At 43.2% G+C, this 20,570-nt stretch overlaps 1 protein-coding gene across 1 annotated transcript in view; it reads right to left on the reverse strand.

Annotated features, from left to right (window-relative positions):
- Window positions 1-20,570, reverse strand: part of FREM2 (FRAS1 related extracellular matrix 2) — a 191,887-nt gene that overhangs the window by 28,113 nt on the left and 143,204 nt on the right. The window contains exons 7-8 of the mRNA XM_075563602.1: window positions 6,120-6,269; window positions 4,626-4,835 (exon numbers count right to left, since the gene is read on the reverse strand). Of these exons, the coding sequence (XP_075419717.1) occupies window positions 4,626-4,835; window positions 6,120-6,269 (360 nt within the window). The remainder of the gene's footprint in view (window positions 1-4,625; window positions 4,836-6,119; window positions 6,270-20,570) is intronic.

The following is a 20,570-nucleotide window of genomic DNA, read 5'->3' on the forward strand; positions in this document are numbered from 1 at the left end:
CCTGGGAAGGTTCTCTCTGGTCATAGTGAATTTTTTGTAAAAATAGTTTCACTCAAACCTGGTTTGTTGTGATGGCTGATTTAAGAGAACAGTGTGAGGCTGAGAAACTTTGCTTCCTGCTTGGGAAAAATACTTCAGAGACTGTAGTGATGTCAAACACAGAGTATAAGGACGGTGATATGGGAAAGACTCAAGTGTATGAGTGGTCTTCTCATTTCCAAAAAGCTGAAATGTTAATTGATGACAAAGCTCATTATGGAGGTCTGTCAGCTCCCTGAAAGGACGATGAAGATGTCAACTCAGTGCACTCGGGTGTCATCCCCCCAGGACAGACTGTTCATCAAGCTTTCTATTTAGAGGGTCTGAAAAGATTGCCTAACAGTGTATGACAACAAAGGCCTGATTTGTGGCAGATGGGAGACTGGTTTTACCACCATGACAATGCACCTGCTCAAGCAGCCATCTCAGTGCACCAGTTTGGGGCAAAAAACATCATGCCTTTCTTGCCCCACACACCTGACTCACTTAACCTTGCTCTGTGTGACTTCTTCCCCCCCCTCGCCCCCCCACCACAAATGAAAGAGGGACCATGTAGAAGAGGTGAAGAAAAAAACGAGGGAGGTGCTGTCAGTCATCTAAACAGATGAGTTTGAAAAATATTTGCAAGAGTGGGATAGCAGATTTGACAAATGTATTCAGTGTAATGGAGGTGATATGGTGGGTTTGTGTTTTTTTAATGTAAATACATAGCTTTGAGGGAAAAAAATAAATCCTGGAATTCTGGTTTCTTTTGGGTACCCCCTCATTTGAATATGTATATGCACATAGTGGTGTGGTCAGGTTAGCATGGTCTGCTAACTGCAAATTTGGAAGTTCAAATATACTCGTCATTCTGCATGAGAAAGATGAAGCTGTCTGCTCCTATAAAGGCTTCAGTCTCAGGCACACTATCCAGGGGTGCTATGGGTTGGAATCAACTTAATGGCAGTGGACTTTTTTGTATACACATACACATGTATATGAGGAGGCTTCATGAAATGGAGCTTAAAGATAATTAAAAGTTTACATGAGCATATATTTATATATACGTATACGTATGATCAACCAAATTCATACTTCAAGATTATGATGGCTAGCAACCATACAGGACAGAGTAGAACTGCCCAAAGGATTCCCAAAGCTGTAACTCTCAATGGAAGCAGACTGCTACATCCTTTTCCCACCTAATGGCTCCTGGGTTGAAACAGCCAATTTTCCAGTTAGCAGCCAAATCCTTAAACACTATGCAATCAGTGCTCCGTGTACAAGAGGGGCCTTCAAAGAGTGTGTGGAAAAATGGAATTAAAGCTAATGTAATTCTGTGAACATTTGATTTATGAAATGGATATTTGTTTTTGTTGCAAATATCATCATGAATGTGGTGGACCATGCAGAGACCAAGCACTGTGAAGGAATGAGTCACTGGGCCTTGGGCCTCAGGCCATGGTCTCAGGTGACGTCGAAGTAAATTGACACAATGCAGTTCACCAAGACAAAGTGCTATATCAAACTTTGGTGAGTAGCTGGCATCTCAGAAAAGCTCTAGAGTGGCTTGGACAACTCAAACTCATAGAAAAGACAAGCATTACTGGTTGGGTAGAGACTGGTAGAACTTCCCAAACGGTGGGCATTTGTTACCCTTCAGGTTTGGAAATGAATTCACACCTCTGGCTCAATTTTCCGACAAACGATAGAGGGGTCTATAAAGGGAACAAAACTACATTGGAGGCACGCACACCTTAGAACAGCAGTTCTCAACCTGTGGGTTGTGACACTTTTGGGGGGTCTAACGACCCTTTTATAGGGGTTGCCCAAGACCATTTTGAAAACACATATTTCCAATGGTCTTAGGAGCCGAGACATCGCTCTTCTATCCGTCTCCAGGTGGGTCTGCCCACATGCAGATTCGCCCACATATGAGTACCCGGCGTGAAGACTGTTACCCATGCTACACCATGCTTCAAGACAAAATTTCATTTATTTGTCCTTAGAAATAAATAGTTCACAATATATAATTACATATTATTTTGTGATTAACCACTATGCATTCATTATGTTCAATTTGTAACAATGAAAATACATCCTGCCTATCAGATATTTACATTACAATTAATAACAGTAGCAAAATGACAGTTATGAAGTAGCAACAACAATAATTTTATGGTTTGGGGTCAGCACAACATGAGGAACTGTATTCAAAAGTCATGACATGAGGAAGGTTGAGAACCACTGCCTTAGAATAATCAACCACTTGAGTTCAAAGGGAAGCATTTATGCAACAACAAGGTTCAGAAGTATTAGCAAAAAGGGAAAAATGGAAACAAGAAACACAAGGAAGAGGGAAACGTGATATCACCTTGTGGGACTTGCAATCAATGAGAGAAAACAAAATGTGCATGAATTGCTGAATGGAAAATGGATCTAAATCTTCTTCCAAGCTAAACCTTCTTCCAACAAATATAATCTGAAGTCAAAGGAGGGATGAGTATAAATAGTGAGACTCTGTTTTGCAGAAGGCTCTGGATGACAGTGGAAGCCCAAGATCCATTTGTGGAAACTACAGAGGAAACAAGCCTCCGGTGACCTCCCTCTGTCCACAATTGAGGGAGGGGAGGAAACTGGTTACTACCCAGAGGGTGTTGGACAGATGAGGATAGAGGAGCAAAGGCATAAATCTGACTTGAACAGTCACAGCTTTGTCAGTTGATCCCCCCTCTGATGCATGCTGGAGCTGATTTGATTTTCAATATTTTCTGTATTTTTGTTTTGTTTGTTCATGTTAGGGTATATTTCAGAGGCCTTATGCCATTGGAGGCCACCCTTATGAAGTTGTGTTATAGGTTTTTATGTTTCAGTATATGAAACCCAAGGTTGATGAACCTACAGGGACAGCAAGTAGAATGGGTGCTTGGTCTGTTTGTTTGGTTTTTTGTGGGGGAGCAGTGGGGGTGATGGGTATGGTGGTGGTGGTGGTGGTGGGATAAAAGGAAGATCGGGAAGAAAAAGAATGTTCAGAAATGGTTTGTGGTAGCGATTGCACAAATCTGCTTGATGTGATTGAACTATGGAATGATATATGTATTAACGCCCAATTAAGAATAAATTAAAAACAGAATTGTGCAGTCATCACAATAAAATATATAAAAATTTCTTTAAAGAAAAGTTAAATAAAAAAGAGAATGGAAATTCCCCATGAACTCTTTGACACCCTGGTGTATGTGCATGTACGTGTGTGGGGGGGTGGTGGTGTTGGTGGTGAGTGCATAAGCAAGCACCCTGGTGATGTCATGGTTAAGCGTTTAGCTGTGAATCAAAAGGTCATCAGTTTGATCTTACCAGCCACTTGTGGGAGAAAAAGGTGGCATTTTGCTCCTAAAAAGATTGACTTCTTGGAAACTTTACAGGGCAGTTCTGCTCTGTCCTAGTGTGGAGATGAGTTGGATCAATAGCAAAGGGATTTTAAAAAATAGTTGTTTGTCTGTTTACTCATCGATTTCTCCATCCATTCGCTCATCTATTTGTCCCTCTACCCACTAACCCCTTGAGTTTTTTTTTCTCAGAATCTACTGATATCAAGAAGAATATTAAATGTTGTGCAGCTAATTCCATGACGAAGGAAGATCAAAAGAGAATTGATGTCTTTGGATTATGGCATTGACAAAGAATATTAAGTTCACCATGGACTTCCGAAGAAACGAAGCAAAGATGCCCTGGATGAAGCACAGTGGAAATGCTCTTGACAACGGAGGGCTGGACTTTATCTCACCTACTTTGGGTATGTGATCAGGAGAGACCCGTCTCCGGAGCAGGACAGCATGTGCAGTAAGGCAGATAGTCAATGAAAAGAAGACTCAACCAGACGCTGGACACAGTGGCTGTGTCAATGGGCTCAAGCATAGCAACAGTTGTGAGGACGGCGCAGGACCGGGCTGCGTTCAATTCCCTGGTACACAGGGACCACCGAGAGTTCGAACTGGCTTGACAGCACCGAACAACATTGAGACGTGTACTTTACTCAGATCGTCTCGGGAAGGCTAACAAAGCGGATACACCTGTCATTTTGTGGTGCCACTTGTGTTGGGCAATTCCATGTTGGTTTCGCTGACCATAGCTTAGACTCATGCAGGCACGGCCACGGTCACCCTGAGGAGAGGTCAAGAATCCTTTGACATGCCAAAGAGCCTGCCAGTGTCCTACAGCCGACACTGTCTCAGAAACATGATTTCAGTGCCTTTTAAAAGAAGTTCAGCACAGTCTGTGTTTAAGGAGATCACAGAAAAGGTCTCCTGCTGGGCAGGAAAAAGACCACTGTCATTTAAGAAGTGAGAAAACCTCCATGTGGTTCCAGCCACCTGCAAGGGACTGCTGGAGACACAGCTAAACTTAGTAACAAAAGGCATGCCACAAGAACTAGTGTCAATCCCTTAGGGAAGGGATTTTGTCACTTAATGAGAAAACCAATAGTTTTCTTTTTAGACAATCTACTTCTATCTCAATGAAAGGAGAAGGATATGTAAATCCAAATTTATCAGAATACTTATCATTTATATGGGCCCTAAGTTATTGTTAAGTTAATGAACACTCACCGTCTGAAACAGAGTCATTTATGGACACAATGGCTTTGCTGGGTTCTCCAAGGGCAGCATTCATAGGCATCCGAAGCACCAGTTCAAATTTCTCAATTCCCTCCAGCACTGGTTGTCCAAGATCATCCAAAATAATTACACGAACAGTCTGCATGTTGACTCCCGGTGCAAAATCTAAATTATGACTGATTCCTACATAGTCTGTTCCAGCTGGGAGAGTTAAAAAGACAGTTATTAGTTGGCACTAAATATTTAAAATGATAGACAAATTATACATACATAAATATTTATAATAATTGTACATACAAGTTACATATATATATGTATTGACTAAAAATTTGTTGAAAAAATGGAAATAAAAGATAATGGGATTTTTCCCCCACTAACTTGTTGGTGGCTCCTTGCATATATAACCACTTTTGAAAATTCACAGGCCCAGCATGACACTGCTGAAAATTATATTCAAACGAAGTGCCCACGATTGATATCTACATTGCTATGTACATTAATGAGATGGTAGGTGCAATATGGCTTTTTACTGTCTATGATGAGTATAAGGAATGACTTTACTTACTTTGAGTTCTTTCTCTTGGCTCCCTTATCTGGGATTTCTCAACTGTTTTCAACCCCATGTATTATTTTGATAGCCGTAAAAATGTAATGTCTTTGTTCTTTGAAAATTTATATGAAGCCTTGTGATTAACAACAAAGCAAAGTTAATACACTTCCATAGTTCTTTGTGACAATTTCACAGTATGTGATCTAATACTATCGGGGAAAAGAGGAGGCTTTCTACTCCAGTGAGGCGTTAGTCTTGGAAACCCACAGGGCAGTTCTACTCCGTCCTCTAGGGTCGCCTTGAGTCAGAAGGGATTCAGTGGTTGTGAGTTTGGTTTTGAGTTTGATCTGATATTGTCTCTTTCTTCATCTTCCCTTCTCCAGGGGGCTTCTTAGGGAAATGATACCAAGAAGGAGACACGTCTAGCGTAGGCATGGGACACATTTTGGGAGACAAGGAGCTAGAGAAGCTTTGAAGGTACAACCAAAGCAAAGCAGAATTAGTCACTGAACATACAAAACAAACATCCTCACCACTGGGCTCAGAAGCAAGCTCAGGATGAGAAAAGATTGCAGTTGTCAGGATTTCATTGTACGTGAGCCCACGTGCGCCCATCGTCCATGGGAGCAGCAGGCAACCAATCAAATGATGTATGCCATTTGGGTAAATCTGCTACAGAAGGCCTCTTTGAAAGTGTTAAAGGTAAAATTCCTTTGAAGACAAAGTGCACCTGAGCCAGGCCACGATGCTCTCAGTTACCTCCTAAGTGTGTGCAAACTGGGCACTAGGGAAGATAGACCAAAGACAAAGGGATGCCTTCAAATTATGCTGTAGACCAGGAATCCTTCATCAACCAGGGGCTGCCAGGAGACAGACGACATCTGTGCTGGAAGAAGCACAGCCTCCTTAGAAGTGAGGCTGGCAAGAGGGCTCACCATCCGCCGAGGGAGGCTCTGTCTTCCGAGACCGCACGGTGACGCTGGACGGCCTGGACAGGTCGGTGCCTGCTCTCCACACTTGCACCTCCACGGAGCCGGCACGCTCGTCCACGGAGTACTCCACAGCGCCGAAGTAGAAGGTTGGTTCTGTGGATAACAGAGCAAGAGCCATTCCGGTCACTTAATTGTCCCATGCCCATCTCTTCCTAGATTATTCATCTTTGTAGCTCAATTGATCATGGATATATGTGTGTGTGTATATATATATATATATATATACACACACATCATAAGGTGTTGTGGTTGTTAGCAGCTGTGGGACCATCCCAAGAACCCATGCACACTCCTACACCATCCCCACCACCTGGTTTGGAATGATCCTTTGTGTTCACTGACTGGAGTTTCAGATGATTGCCAGCTTAATCTTAATTACCTTAATCTAGAAGCCACTGAAACCTGTTCAGCATCCCAGCAGCACACTAGCTTCCACGGATAGACAAGTTGTGACTGTAAAGAATGTATGCTGGATGGGAAGGGAACCCAGGACTGACTCACAGGCGAGCATTCTACCACTGTGCCACCTCCGATCCTGTTAGTAAGGTAGTATTTCTTTAAAGGATAGATTGATAAAGTGCCCAGGGCCAAATGCCTTTGCTAAGAAATAAAAAAAAACACAGAGTATTATCCTCAAGAAGAGAACAGAGCATCCTTTTCACAAGGCATAAGAGTTAGTGTGTCCCATGGGTGAGTTATAAATGGTTTAGAATGTTCTTCCAGGAAGCTGAGTGTGTTAGACAGCTGGAAAGGAAATGAAGGGACGCCCTGAGGCTGAGAGTTTTGGAGTTTTGCTTGGCTGCTAATTCCATCCTCTCCTATGGTGGGCTCATTCAGAATCAAAGGCACAGCTACTTGGACAATGGCATGTTCTATTCCTTTAGTTTTGAGCGGAATCCAGTGAATTTGACTCTGTAACCACTGAGCTTAGCACCTGTAGTGGGTCACTAGTTTTGAAGACTTTAGAGAAATCAGGCCTTGCTTGTATGTTGCATTTAACCTGCAGGGTCTTGGGAGATATTCAAGGCCAACTGAAGATCCACTGGAGAAATGGTAGACATAATCACCTACCAATGAGCTTACATGCATTTACATGGATTTACATGAATGAAAATGTTGAGACTCAGTCATTCCAGACTCAGCTTGTGCTTCATGACTCTGCATTTCCTTCCATTATTGGCAGTTACTCTGTGACAATTCATGTTGGCAAAAAAAAAAATTGGAATATACTGAGGACTATCAATGGACCAACAAATCACGCTCGGAAGAAACACAACCCGAGTGCTCCTTAGAAGCGAGACTGGTGAGATTTCCAACTTGCTTCTTTGGGGCACACTATCAAGAAAGGTAAAGCACTAGGAAATGATGCTATCATTTTGTGTGGCAAAGTAGAGGATGAGGAAAAATGAGGAAAACCATCAATGAGATGACTTCACACAAGAACCCTACCGGTGGATTCAAATGTTCCAGTGAATGATCCTGAGGGTGGTACAGGATGGGGCAATGCTTCTAGCTGGGTGTCAACTCTTAGCAATGACACTGGTGATCCATTTGAATGGGGCTAATGGAACCACTCCTCAGCCAGGGCCTCTCAGGTTAACCTCGGGCAGCTAACCATCACGTTGGTGGTTCAAACCCACCAGCAGCTCCAGACATTGGGCTGTCTGCTTCCATGAAGACGCACATCTGGGGAAACCCCAGGAGCTGAGCTACTCTCTTGGAGGCTGAGAGTTGCTCTTTGTTGAACCATTGCTCCCGGTGTTCCCTTGTGACCAACAGTTTACCTGGGGAGAGAGCTGTCAGAAGGCTGGGGCAGAGTGGTTAGCTGACTAGAGATAATTTGTGAGCAGAGTTAAAAACAAACAAAACCAAAAAGACGTAAACCTACCTTATTTTGAAACACCTCTATTGTCCTGTTAATGGTGCACCCCTTATTCATTGTGAGCTTATTTTAGAAACAGCCACTAGCAAAGATAAAGGCTGTGTCCCTCCAGAGTCAGGTAAACTATTTGTCACCAGAACTTCTGGTTTTACAGGACCTGAAGGACTGAATCTAAGAGGACATGGACCAAGAGTGTTCCATGGATGGCTGTCATGTTTCAGAGCGTCAACTTGAATTACCAAAGACCTGCTGGTGTAATGCTAATGCATTGGGTGGTGATCTGCAAGGTTGGCAGTTCTAAACCATTAGTTGGTCCTCGGGAGGAAGGTAGGGCCTTTACTCCTATAAAAAGTGAAAATCACAGGGGCAGTTCTACCTTGTCCTAGAGGGTCAGGACTGATGACGGTAGTGAGGTTATTTATCTCTTTTGGTGGGGCCGGGGACTTTTTAATGGAATGTACCAAACCAAACCTTACAAGAAGTTCTTACATTCAATAAATTCCCTGCTCAAGTTCAACATAAATTCTTTCATTTTCTCCCCCAAATAAATACTCCTTATGAAAACCAGAAGCATCTGTTTTCTTTGTTGAGTCATATATATAGGTGGCGTGCTAAGAAAGGCATGTTGTTGTTGTTCTTAGGTGTCATCGAGTTGGCTCCGGCCCATAGCGACCCTGTGTACAACAGAACGAAACACTGCTCGGTCCTGCCCCAGCCTCACAATGGTTTCTCTGCCTGACTCCATTGTTGCAGCCACGGTGTCAATCCATCTTGTAGAGGGTCTTCCTCATTTTGTCCATCAGATTGTCATCCTGTGGTGGCTTGCGTGTGGTGGTGATGCTGGCGGCTATGATAATGGCATTTCAAAAGGCAGCAGGGTCACCCAACAGGGACAGGTTTCAGGGGAGATTTCAGACCAAGAACAGACAACGAAGAAGGAGGGACGTGGCGCCTCACTTTGGAGGAAGAAGGCGCTGAAAACTTTATCTACAGCTTCGAGGCCTCTTCAAATACTGAAGAAATGCATCGCCCCACGGAATTCTTAAATCAGAAGAAACCAGCCTGGGGGTTTGTTTGCATATTTTGTTTCGGGAGTGCTACATCGGCCTCCAGCTGGGAAGGTGCGAGGGATTGAGGATGTGTGCAGAGGAAGGCGCTATCTCACTGTCTCTGTCAAGGCCCGGAAAGATGAGCCAATGTATTCCTCGCATTTCTCCCTCCTAAGTCGGGGCCCAAAGTGCACACAGATCGTCCTCCACAAGCTAACGCCACCGACCAGATGGCAAAGCAGGCACATCTGAATTTATTCTTTTTTTTACAAAAGGCTTTTTACAATGATCTTGAACAACAAGTGGTTCCGTAAATCTCTTCACATTCTTGGTAAACCACATAATCGTACAAATGACCTTCCTGTACCGGGCTAGAATCAGGGTAAGCCCCAAGAGGGCCTCTCTCCGCTCATAATGAGACACCCTCACCCCTGCATCTCCCTATCTCTCTCCTCCTCCCAGAGCCAAAGGAGAAAGGGGGCAGAACAAAGCCAACCCACAGTGACCCAATGATTGACATGGTGGTGGAGATGGCACGCGGGTGCTTGTTTGGCCTGTGTTTCAATGGCCAACTGTCAGTTCTCACTGTTCACATGCTCGCTCCTTGGGCCGTGCCTAGCAGGGCCGCTGGGAGCCTCCCGCAGTCTCCGGAGGTTATGTCCAAGCTGTCAACGAGAAAAAAGAACAACTGTTCCCACATATGGCACATTGACGACCTGTCAGTGTCTTAGTGTATGTTTGAGTGTATGTATGCACAGGGGGGGAGCATGCCATTTTTAGCGGCTTTCGGTAATGTTACCGGATGTCACCAACAATTTCATCTAAATTTTATCTTACACTATGTTTTTGCCTGCAGCAGAAAAGAGGGGGAGGGGGAAGGAGGCTTAGCCCTATAATGCTGAGCATGACGTTTTCATAACATTTTAATTATAACATTTATTTTAAGTCCATGGACGAATATGGCAATTGGGTTACATTTAAAAAACATTGCAAATTTTATATATTTTTTCATATATTTTGGTTGTTATATAGATTGATAACTATGAAAGTAAACAATAAAAACAAAAAAAAATTTTCCCTGAAATTAAAAATTCAGGCGTTATAGGATTATTAATCACATATCCCTCATCTTTACCATGGCGATGTCTGTAAAGCATTAGAAACTATCTTTAAGCGTTTTTCTCTAAAATGAGATTTTAGTCTTTATTCCTTTGGTTACTAGCAGATGAGCGCATGGGAAAGCTGGACATTGGATAAGGATGGTCCGCAGAATCGATGCGTTTGAATGACGGTCTGGAGGCGAAGGTTGAAAGCATCATGGACTGCCGAAGGAATAAACAAATCTCTCTTGGAAGAAGTACAGCCAAGACACTCCTTAGGTGCACGGATGGTGAGACTTCATTGCGTGCACTTTGGGAGTTATCTGGGAGACTAGTCCCTGGGAAAGGACATCATGGTTCGTGAAGGAGAGGGGCAGTGAAGAAGAGAAAGCCCCTTGACAAGAAGGACTGACTCCGCGGCCACCGCGAGGGTTCGGCTACAGCGATTGTGAGGGTGGTTCAGGATCAGGCAGTGTTTCATTCTGGGGAGCGCACAGTCACCATGGGTTTGAATCAACTCGATGACACCTATCAACAACGATAACGAACCGTGTGACTTAGACATCTCCTTCTCTCTCTGCTCCCTTCACGGACACAGGCCAGCTCATCAGAGGCCATCACTGACCCTAAGGGTCGAAATGATCAACTGTGAGCTTGTCAAACAGGAATCTAGTAGTCTGTATAAGGAAAAATACAAAACACACTACTAGGCCAGCAGGGGGAAGAAGATATGACTAGAACTCAGCACCTTTCTATCTTCTCAGTGCAGCTGGATGAGAATGGGGAGCCGCTGAGTCAATGCCAGCTCGTGGAGACTCTACAGGACCAGGTAGCACTGCGCCTGTGAGTTTCCAAGACTGTAGCTGTCTATGGGAGTAGAAAGCCTTCACTTTCCCCCTTGGAGCGGCTGCTGGCTTCAAACTGCTGACTTTATGGTTAGCAGCTCAGTGTGTAACCACTGTCACCAGGCCTCCTGCTGTGATCTCACCTTTCAAAGCCTTCCCAAACTCTCCAAACTCCTGGACGTTGTTTGTAATTGTTGCCATCAGAGAGAACCATACGTAAAATGTGCGAATTAAAAAAAAAATCCTTCCCACAGGGAGCTGAATCGTCCACATCCCTTCAGGAAAATGGTGGGATGTCCCGGAAACATTTGAGTGTGTGCTCAGTCAGCGTAAGTAAATACTAAACAAATGGATGAGGGTTGGCATCCAACAGGTGAAAGATACACACGCCAAACCCAGAAAGAGCGCTCGCTGTTACGGCCGGCTAGTCTTACTTCTGAGTGCGACCGTAAGCCATTCCCCTTGGGTAGGAGCCCTGGTGGTGCTGTGGGTTCAATGAGCGGCTAAGTGCAGGGTCAGCAGGTGGAAACCACACTGCCCCCGGGAGTGCGAGGAGGCTTTCAGCTCTAAAAGAATGAGTCTTGCAAACCTACAAGGGCAGTTCCACCCGGTCCCGTAGGGTTGCTCACTCGGCATTGACTCAATGGCAGTGAAGTGGAGTTTTATCTCTGGCTACATTTATTTACTGATGTTTGCTATTGACTAAGGAAACCTGGCTAGGTAATGAGCCTTGCATGCTAACTGCAATTCAAGCCCACCAGTCACGCCAAGGAAGAAAGAGGTTGCCTACTCCCATAAAGACGCCTAGGGTCGTGATGAGTCAAAATTGACTTAATGGCAGTGGGGTTTTGTTTTTGTTTTTTTGTATAGGACCTTGGTTTCTTTGAAAAATTCAGGAAATCATATTTCTAAAGACCATTTTAGAAATATATCATTCACTCACTACCATTGAGTTATTCTGATGCACGGTGACCCTATAGGACAGAGCAGAATTGCTCCTTCTGAGCTTCTGAGACTTCAGATCTTCCAAGGGGCAGCCAGCCTCATTTTGCTCTCATGGAGTGACTAGTGGATTTGAACTTCCTACTGTATGGCCAGGCAGCAGTTCAGTGCACAGCCCATTATGCAGCTGGGCTCCTTCTGAAATGTAAATGCATTTTAGAAATGCATTACAACTAAAAGTAAATGAGAGGAAAAAAAAACCCTTTTTCATTCTACAATTCAGACCTGAAATATGCATAGTGGCTTGTCCTATGCTTAAGCTCAGTTTAAAATTTTTTTTAATTTAATTTAATTTTTAAACAGTTTATTAGGGGCTCATACAACTCTTATCACAATCCACACATACATCAATTGTATAAAGCACATCTGTACATTCTTTTCCCTCATCATTTTCAAAGCATTTGCTCTCCACTTAAAGCCCTTTGCACCAAGTCCTTTCCCCCCCATCCCTCCCCGTTCCCCTAAGCTCAGGATTTTAATGGCGCAGAATCAGTGGTTGATCACATTAGCCAGAATGATCAAGCCCATGCTACTTATTCTGCAGCTCGTTCACACACACACACACACACACACACACACCATTTCTCACTGCTGCACCACCCACCATAGAGCATCCAGAATGCAGGTTTATTCCCTCTGCCTCGGAAAGATACATTAAAGCCAAAGAGTGTGCAAGAACACGTTGTTCTAATAACCTGGCATTCTGAGATGCTCACCTTCCTGACACGATCACTGAAGACAAAATAGGTGCATAAGCAAATGTGGTAAAGAAAGCTGATGGTGCCGGCTATCAAAAGATATAGCATCTGGGGTCTTAAACGCTTGAAGATAAACATGTGGCCATCTAGCTCAGAAGCAGCAAAGTCCACATGGAAGACGCACACTAGCCTGTGTGATCATGAAGTGTCAATAGGATCAGGTATCAGGCATCAAAGACCCAGAACCAAAAAATCATATCAATGTGAATGAGGGGGAGGGTGGAATAGAGATCTAAAGCCTGTCTGTGGACATTTGGACATCCCCTTACAGAAGGGTCACAAGGAAGTGATGAACCAGACAGGGTACAGTACAGCACCATTGAAACATACAACTTTCCTCTAGCTCTTTAATGCTCCCCCCCCCCCCACTATCATGACCCCAATTCTACCTTACAGTCCGGCTAGACCAGAGCATGTACACTGGTACAGATCAGAGCTGGAAACACAGGGAATCCAGTACAGACAAACCCCTCAGGACTGATACTAAGAGTAGTGATACCAGGAGGGTAAGGGAAAGGTGGGGGGAGAAAGAGGGCACTGATTACAATGATCTACATATAACCCCCTCCCAGGGGTGATGGACAACAGAAAACTGGGTGAAGGGAGATGTCGGTCAGTGTAAGACATAAAAATATGAATAATTTATAAGTTATCAAGGCTTCATAAGGGATGGAGGGTGGGGGTGGGACGGAACAAAATGAGGAGCTGATACCAAGGGCTCAAGTCGGAAAAAAATGTTTTGACAATGATGATGGCAACAAATGTACAAAAGTGCTTGACATAATGGATGGATGGATTGTGATAAAAGTTGTATGAGCCCCCAATAAAATGATTAACAAAACAAAACAGACAAAGCCAAAGAGTGTCTGAGCAGTTTAAGGGGAGCAATTAGGCTCTCTATTCTCCTAAGGGTTGACAGTCTTGGAGCCCCATGGGGCTTTACAGTCGCTGAAATCAGAATAGACAGGATGGCAGGGAGGCTTGTTTTTGTTTTTTAAATCACTTTTCAAAGTTGATCTCCAGAAAAAGTGTGAAATTCACGAGGGAAGCCAAGCCCTCCTGTCTGGATCCTCTCAAGCAAAGGGTCCACAGCCCAAGGCAGTGAGGCAGAAGAGCCTACCTTAGCCCCTCAAACATGGACACCCTTATCACAGCTGAGAAAATGTTGACTCCATGCAGTAGAACTAGGCTCATACTCGCATGCTTGGGACCGAAGGGCAGAGGAGACTTGGCAAGCTGTACAGCCCCCCTGCGGCAGGGGTGAAGCCAAAGCAATGTAATGTCTTTTCCCAGCAGGGAGACTGAACTTCTTGTTCTACTTTGTTTTCGGCTAAGAGTGCAGTGTCTAGATTGATGTTTACAATTGCATGTTGTCTCCTGAGAAGGAGGGAAGAGGTAATTGCTATCTGGAGCCAAATCTCATTTACTGCCGTGGACACAGCCCGTCAGTCAGGGGAGCTTTCTGGTCCTCACTCACCCGTGTGCACAGAAGTGCCTGGAATAGAAACCTCTATGATGCCTAGTGGTTCTGAGCTGGAGAACAATACAAAGGAACCCCCTTAAATTATTTCCAATTCAGATCCGGTCTCCTGGGCTTTAGATCTTGCTAAACTAATGGCCCCTACAGATTTTTCCGATGGGTACCTCCAAATAAAACAACAAGTCCAAGGTCTGAGCCTCACCTGTGTTTCCATACCTGGCTACCTCTCTACCTTGCTGCCACGATCCTGGGTCTGGCCAGTGTCACCGGCCCCTGGAATCCCCTCAATAGCCCTTCACCAGACTATTAATCCAAGTGGCCGCACCCAAAGCTAGTCTAGTCCTGGTCACACCGTTGCCCAGTTGTGTATTGCTTTCAAGATTGTGCACAGACTTCACAGTAGGGTTTACAAGACTGAAACATCTGGTTCGAGTTTGCCTTTGAACATCATTTTTAGCCTTGGTTTTAGTATAATATATATTTTTAGTCTTGATTTTACCTTGATGATCCCATAACGCGAATGTCTTCAATAGGCCATGCCCAGTCTTTGCTGCACCATTGCTCTACTTTGAACATACCTTCCCTCTTCCTCCTCTGAAGAAGATTCCTGCTCAAGTTTCAGGTGTCTGTTCAGAAGTCAGTTTTGTGAGAAAGCGCCCTGAGCTTCCCGGACACAACTTTCACTCACCCTCAACTGTCACCGCTTACTTGTCTCAGCCCCTGTCTCTGAGCCGTCCATGGCAAGGAGCTGTTGTTTTCTGGACTTCCCACAACACTACTGCAAGTATGTGCTCACTCTACATCCATGGAGTGACGGAGCACACTGATGTCAAATAGAACAGGACGAGTTGTTCATGAGAGTGAGTGTATCCGTGTCTCCTTGTGATGCGGTGAGTTAGGGCAGAACCTTCCTTGCTGGACAGTGAAACTTAAAACGTGCTTCAGAAGAAGAGCAAGTAAAAGGACATTCATTCATTTATTCACTCATTTGTTTTTATTTCTTTCTATCTAATCATTTCACCCCTCTTTCCTCTGGACCCAGCGAGACCAATAACTGACCTTTAGATCGCCACTCATGAACTTCCCCCTTCCGACTTGTTAACCTGAGGTGGTGGGGGGTGGTTATACAAGGACATTTTAAAACTTCCCTTTGAGTGAGGCTCTTGGCGAGTAGCTCAACCTTTAACCCACTGCACCACCAGAGGGCGATTTTTTGTTTTTGGCGTTGAGCCTGGAAGAATACACCAGGGACAGATGAAGGGAGTCAGATGAAGTTGAAGCAAAGGACTTAACTTCGTGGTTCCCAAGCTAGATGTGTATTTGAATAGTCTAAAGAGACTTGTAAAATGCAGGTGTTAAGAGCTGACATCCAACTGATAGGCTGCAGGGGGTGACCCCAGGTACCATGCTTTCACAAACAACCAACACTGCACTTGATCATAAGATCTTGATCACAAGCAAGGATGTTGCTTTGAGGACTAAGGTGCACCTGACCTAAGCCCTGGTATTTCCGATTGCCGCATATGCATGTGAAAGCTGGACACTGAATAAGGAAGGCTGAAGAAGTATCTGGGCACATGAGCTGTGGTCCCACAGAAGACTATTGAAAGCACTGAGGACTACTAGAAGGACAAACAGATCTGTCTTGGCAGAAGCACGCTGGAGTGTTCCTTAGAAGCAAGGACAGCAAGACTTTTCTCTATATACTTTGGACATATTGTTCAGAGAGACCGGTGTGGGGGGAGGTCAGATGCTCACAGGCATCTTCCCTGAAGGCAGTCCCTGCCAGACTGCTGTCTCTCCACACCACAGGGGTGGGGGCCTGTGACCATTAGCTTGGTTCCTGTAGGTGGAGTTCACACCCCACTGATAAAGGTCTCTATCAGTTGAGCCAAGGAACAGGCCAAAGCGATCTGTGACATCCAAGGTTAAGCTGCCATCCTGTATCTAGGGTCTGCCCATCTTGTCACATGTATACCCCAATCCCTCCTCTTCCTATTGCGTGTATTTCCCTAGACCACCCCCTCTCATTACTGTATTACCCCTTCCTGTGATGCATGTCTTCACCTGTAATTAAGGGGCTTGCATGTCCCCAGAGGATAAAAGCCTGGGCTAGCATTAAAGATTCTCTCTCTCCCTCCACGTGGACCACCAAGCGGGGCTGGGGTGAGCATGCTACCATGAATCGTGTCTGACTCCCTTTATTTCAATACTTCTTTTCTATCTCTCATGCTCTCTATAACCTTACTATGAGCTTTACTTATTATCGCTGTACAATTGCGCCTACCGGGCCCGTAATGATGTGTTAGGGGCTGGCTTCTCCTGACAGACCAGTCCCTGGGGAAGGACATCATGCTGGTTAAAGTGGAGAGGCATGAAAAAGAAGGCCCTCCATGCGATGGGTTGGCACAATGGCTGCAACCATAGGTTCAGGCCTAGAAAGGATCGTGAGGCTGGTGCAGGACGGACAGTGCTTTGTTCTGCTGTACACAGGGTCACAGTCAACTGGATGGCACCTCACAACAACCGCAACAAGTCAGGAGTCGGATTGGTGAAGGGAGGAATCAGAGAATGGTGGAGAAAGTCTGCTCCTTAGCTACAAGTAAAGTAAGAAAGGAGGCATATCCATAAACAGTTTTCACAAAAATTTAATAGACTACACTTTTACCCAACAATTCACTGTAGGAGGGTTTACCATCTAGAATTCCTGATTTAAGTGTACAAAGATACTGGCATAGTATGTTCATTTGTACTTGATTTGTAATTGGGCACAATTGGAAACAAGCTCAAACTCAATCAGAAATAGGACTGGTTCAATTAAAGCCCATTCATAAAAGGGAATGGCAGGCATTCAAGTTGTTATGCCCTCAGGAAAAAGTCTAGTTGAGACGTAGATGTCTGGTTAAAGATGATTCAAGTGACTTCATATTTTCCACTCTCAATTTGGCATTGCAAGCAATAATAACAAATTAAAAGTGAAAGATAAATCTACCAATGCTTTGAAGATTGTCCTCTGCACCCTAGACCACCAAGCCAAGGGAGGCACTGGATGGTGCACTAGATTCACATGCTTGGCTGCTAACAAGAACTTGGAAATCTGAGTCCATCCAAGATGCTTCCAAAGGAAGGCCCTGTGGTCTCGTCCAAACATCAGCCATGGAAGCCCCATGGGCCACACAGTTCTACTTCGACATGTGAAAGTGACCCATGTCAGAGTGAACTTGCTGGTATCGCTCCCTCTTTCTTAAGGAAAGAGAAAGCCTTGCTAAAAATCAGACAGACACATCTACGGACTTAAAAACCCACAACAGCAAACAGTGGTAAGCGAGGGCCAAAGGTGCATAGTTCTGCTGGTTTCTAGTCCCGAGCATGGAGAGAGGTAGTGAATCAATTCTTGAGGGGTCGTAGGACTCCAACTACAACCCAGCTCATGGGTGAGAACCAGTGACAGATGTTATCACCTATCATAGGTGAACAGGTTCCACTCAGTTACACACATATGCCAAGAAATGGCTCTCCCTTACTGACTACCATTGAGTCAATGCTGACGGAGAGTGAATCTACAGAACAGGCTAGAATTGCCCCTGTGAGTTTCCGTGACTGTAGCTCTTTATGGCATTATAGTAGAAAGCTTTATTATAGTAGAACGCTTTGTTTTTCTCCTAAGGAGTGGCTGGTAGTTTCGAACTGCTGACCTTGAGGTTAGCAGTCCAATTGTAACCACTATGCCACCAGGATGCCTAAACAACTAAAAGCTTATTAAAAAGGTAATCTGAAGCAGAACTATGGATGCAAGATATATTGATTGAAGATATGAATAAAATATGCTGGCAGACTCAACTCAGTATTGATTGTCAACCTAAATGATCATTATAATGGATATTTCCATCTTAAAACACTGGAACTGAAAATCAAGACAATAGCACAAGGCTAAAGATGGAGGAGTCCAGTGGGTAGCTAAGCCACTTTCATGGTTATGTTTCATTCAAGAGGACAAACTTTGTTAGTTAAATTACAGGTAGGTTTGTTAGAATTATAAGGGTTGCTGCCAAGAGAACAGAAATAGAAAATGGAAAGATAAAGATAAACTTTCTGAATCTACGGTAACTTGTTTACAAGAAGCAAATAGAGTGGGGGGGGGGAGGAGTTCATATGCAGAAAACTCAAAGTATAAATCCCAAATATAGAATAAGCCCACAATAGGATCTGTTTAAAGCAATTAGATGGGATTGAATAGCAGAAGTATAAAAAGTAAGTCTGTAAGTACATGAAAATGTGAAGGAGACAGGGGCTAGACCAGTACTTATTAAGCCAAGAGGAGCAAAAAGAAAGGTGGTGTGATAATATTCTGTGTTTGATGACATTATGTCAGCCCCAACACAAGTTAAAGTAAAACCCTGACAACAGATCAATGAGTAAATCCACCCAGTGGGACAAACCGTGAACCAAGACGATATAGTAACTATGACTTTGTATCGAAACATATAAACCGAATTATAAGAAAACATGAATCAATCTACATTTATCAACCAAACCAAAGCCACCGAGTTGATGCCGACTCATCGCAACCCTATAGGACAGGGTAGATCCGTCCTTGTGAGTTTCTGAGCTAACACTTTAAGGGAGTAGAAAACTGAGGAGTGGCTGGTGGTTTTGAACTTATAATCACTATGCCAGATGCTCATCTATAGCTGTAGTGGGATTTTAATTGTATTACTCTTAGAATTTGACATATGAAGCAGAACAACAATCAGTAAGAACAAAATTATTTATAACATAAGCTTTGTCTAATATGTGTTTTTAATCAATCTCCTTTCCCTCAAATAAAAGATTTGACTCAATCCCTCACCTCCCAACTCCCACCAACCTATAACAAAAAATCTAATGGCCAATGGAAAGACTGGAAAATGACAGAAATGTGCAAGTCTCAGAAGAGAAAACTTGAATTGCTAATGAAAAATATGTTGACTCTCTTTAGTACTGAAGGAAATATTAATAATATTAAAGTATCAAGGAGATACTAGCATTCACAATAATGCTAAAGCATAAAACAAAAACCCAAACCCAGCAATAATACATGTGGGAAAGAGTACATGGATACACAGGGCTTGCAGGAGGGGGGTTATAGAGTGGATTCAATCACCTTGGTGAAAATTTGGCAGTAGTTGGCAAAATTGAAATAGTACATACAGTACAATCCAGAAATTCCCACATTAGGTACATATCCTTGAGAAGGTTTGCATATGCCTCCCCGGAAACACATCAACGAATGCTCAATGCAACATTACTTACACTAACAAACAAGGGTAAAACATAAATACCTATTAGGAGAGGACTAGATAATAACTAAAATTTATCTAAATGGATAAAAGGACCAGATCCTGAAAACATATGCCACTTACAAAAATTAAAAAGCAAGCTTACATTGAAACACCCTCAATTTGTAATTGTTGCTTTTAAGCCCAGTACTCAGGGGTGACAGGTAAGGACTTATAGATTTAGTGTGTAGTGTAGATTCTTTTAAAAGATCTCTAGCAACCACAGCAAATGTTAACACTGGTTCATTTTGGAATGTTTCCATATGCGATTTGCTGTCTTTTCTCTGCAATGAAAAAACTATTACACAGAAACTGTAGAATAGTTTGCATTAAATGATACAATGGTATAAAATGTGTATATTTAAAAACATGAGAAACAATATATAGAGTTATAAAACAGAATACATAAACTGCTAATGGGTTATTTCAGAGGGATGGGATTCTGAGAATACTTTATCTCTTTTGCTGTATATACTTTGGTAGTATTTGTTTTGAAAATTATCTTCAAGTAGCAATCACTACATTTGTAAATAGGCAAAACAAAGTAGGTTAAAAAAACTGATGAACTGTATCCTATTAGTATATTAAAAAACAGATTTAAATATTATTGACTGCAACTTCCCCTACTTAAAAAAATACCTTAGCTATATACACATACCTCCTTAAATAAGACCTATAACATAGTCTTCAAATATTTTCCCTTCAAAATACTTTGTTGGAGAAATAAAGTTCACAATTTGTACCTCAGGTGAAAGCTTACATATAGATATCAGTTTAAAGACATGCTTTTACCATTTCTTGCTCTTGTCAACTATAATTTTCTCAGACAAGATAAAGAAAGCTCAGTGCATGTCTACATGCTGATAATTTATGAACCAAATCTTTTCAAGATTTGAGCTAAAAAATATATGGTGGGTATTTCTCCCAAAATACAATTAATCAGAGATTTTCCTGTCAAAC

Source organism: Tenrec ecaudatus, chromosome 11 (assembly GCF_050624435.1).
Source record: "Tenrec ecaudatus isolate mTenEca1 chromosome 11, mTenEca1.hap1, whole genome shotgun sequence".
Classification (NCBI taxonomy): Eukaryota; Metazoa; Chordata; class Mammalia; order Afrosoricida; family Tenrecidae; genus Tenrec; species Tenrec ecaudatus.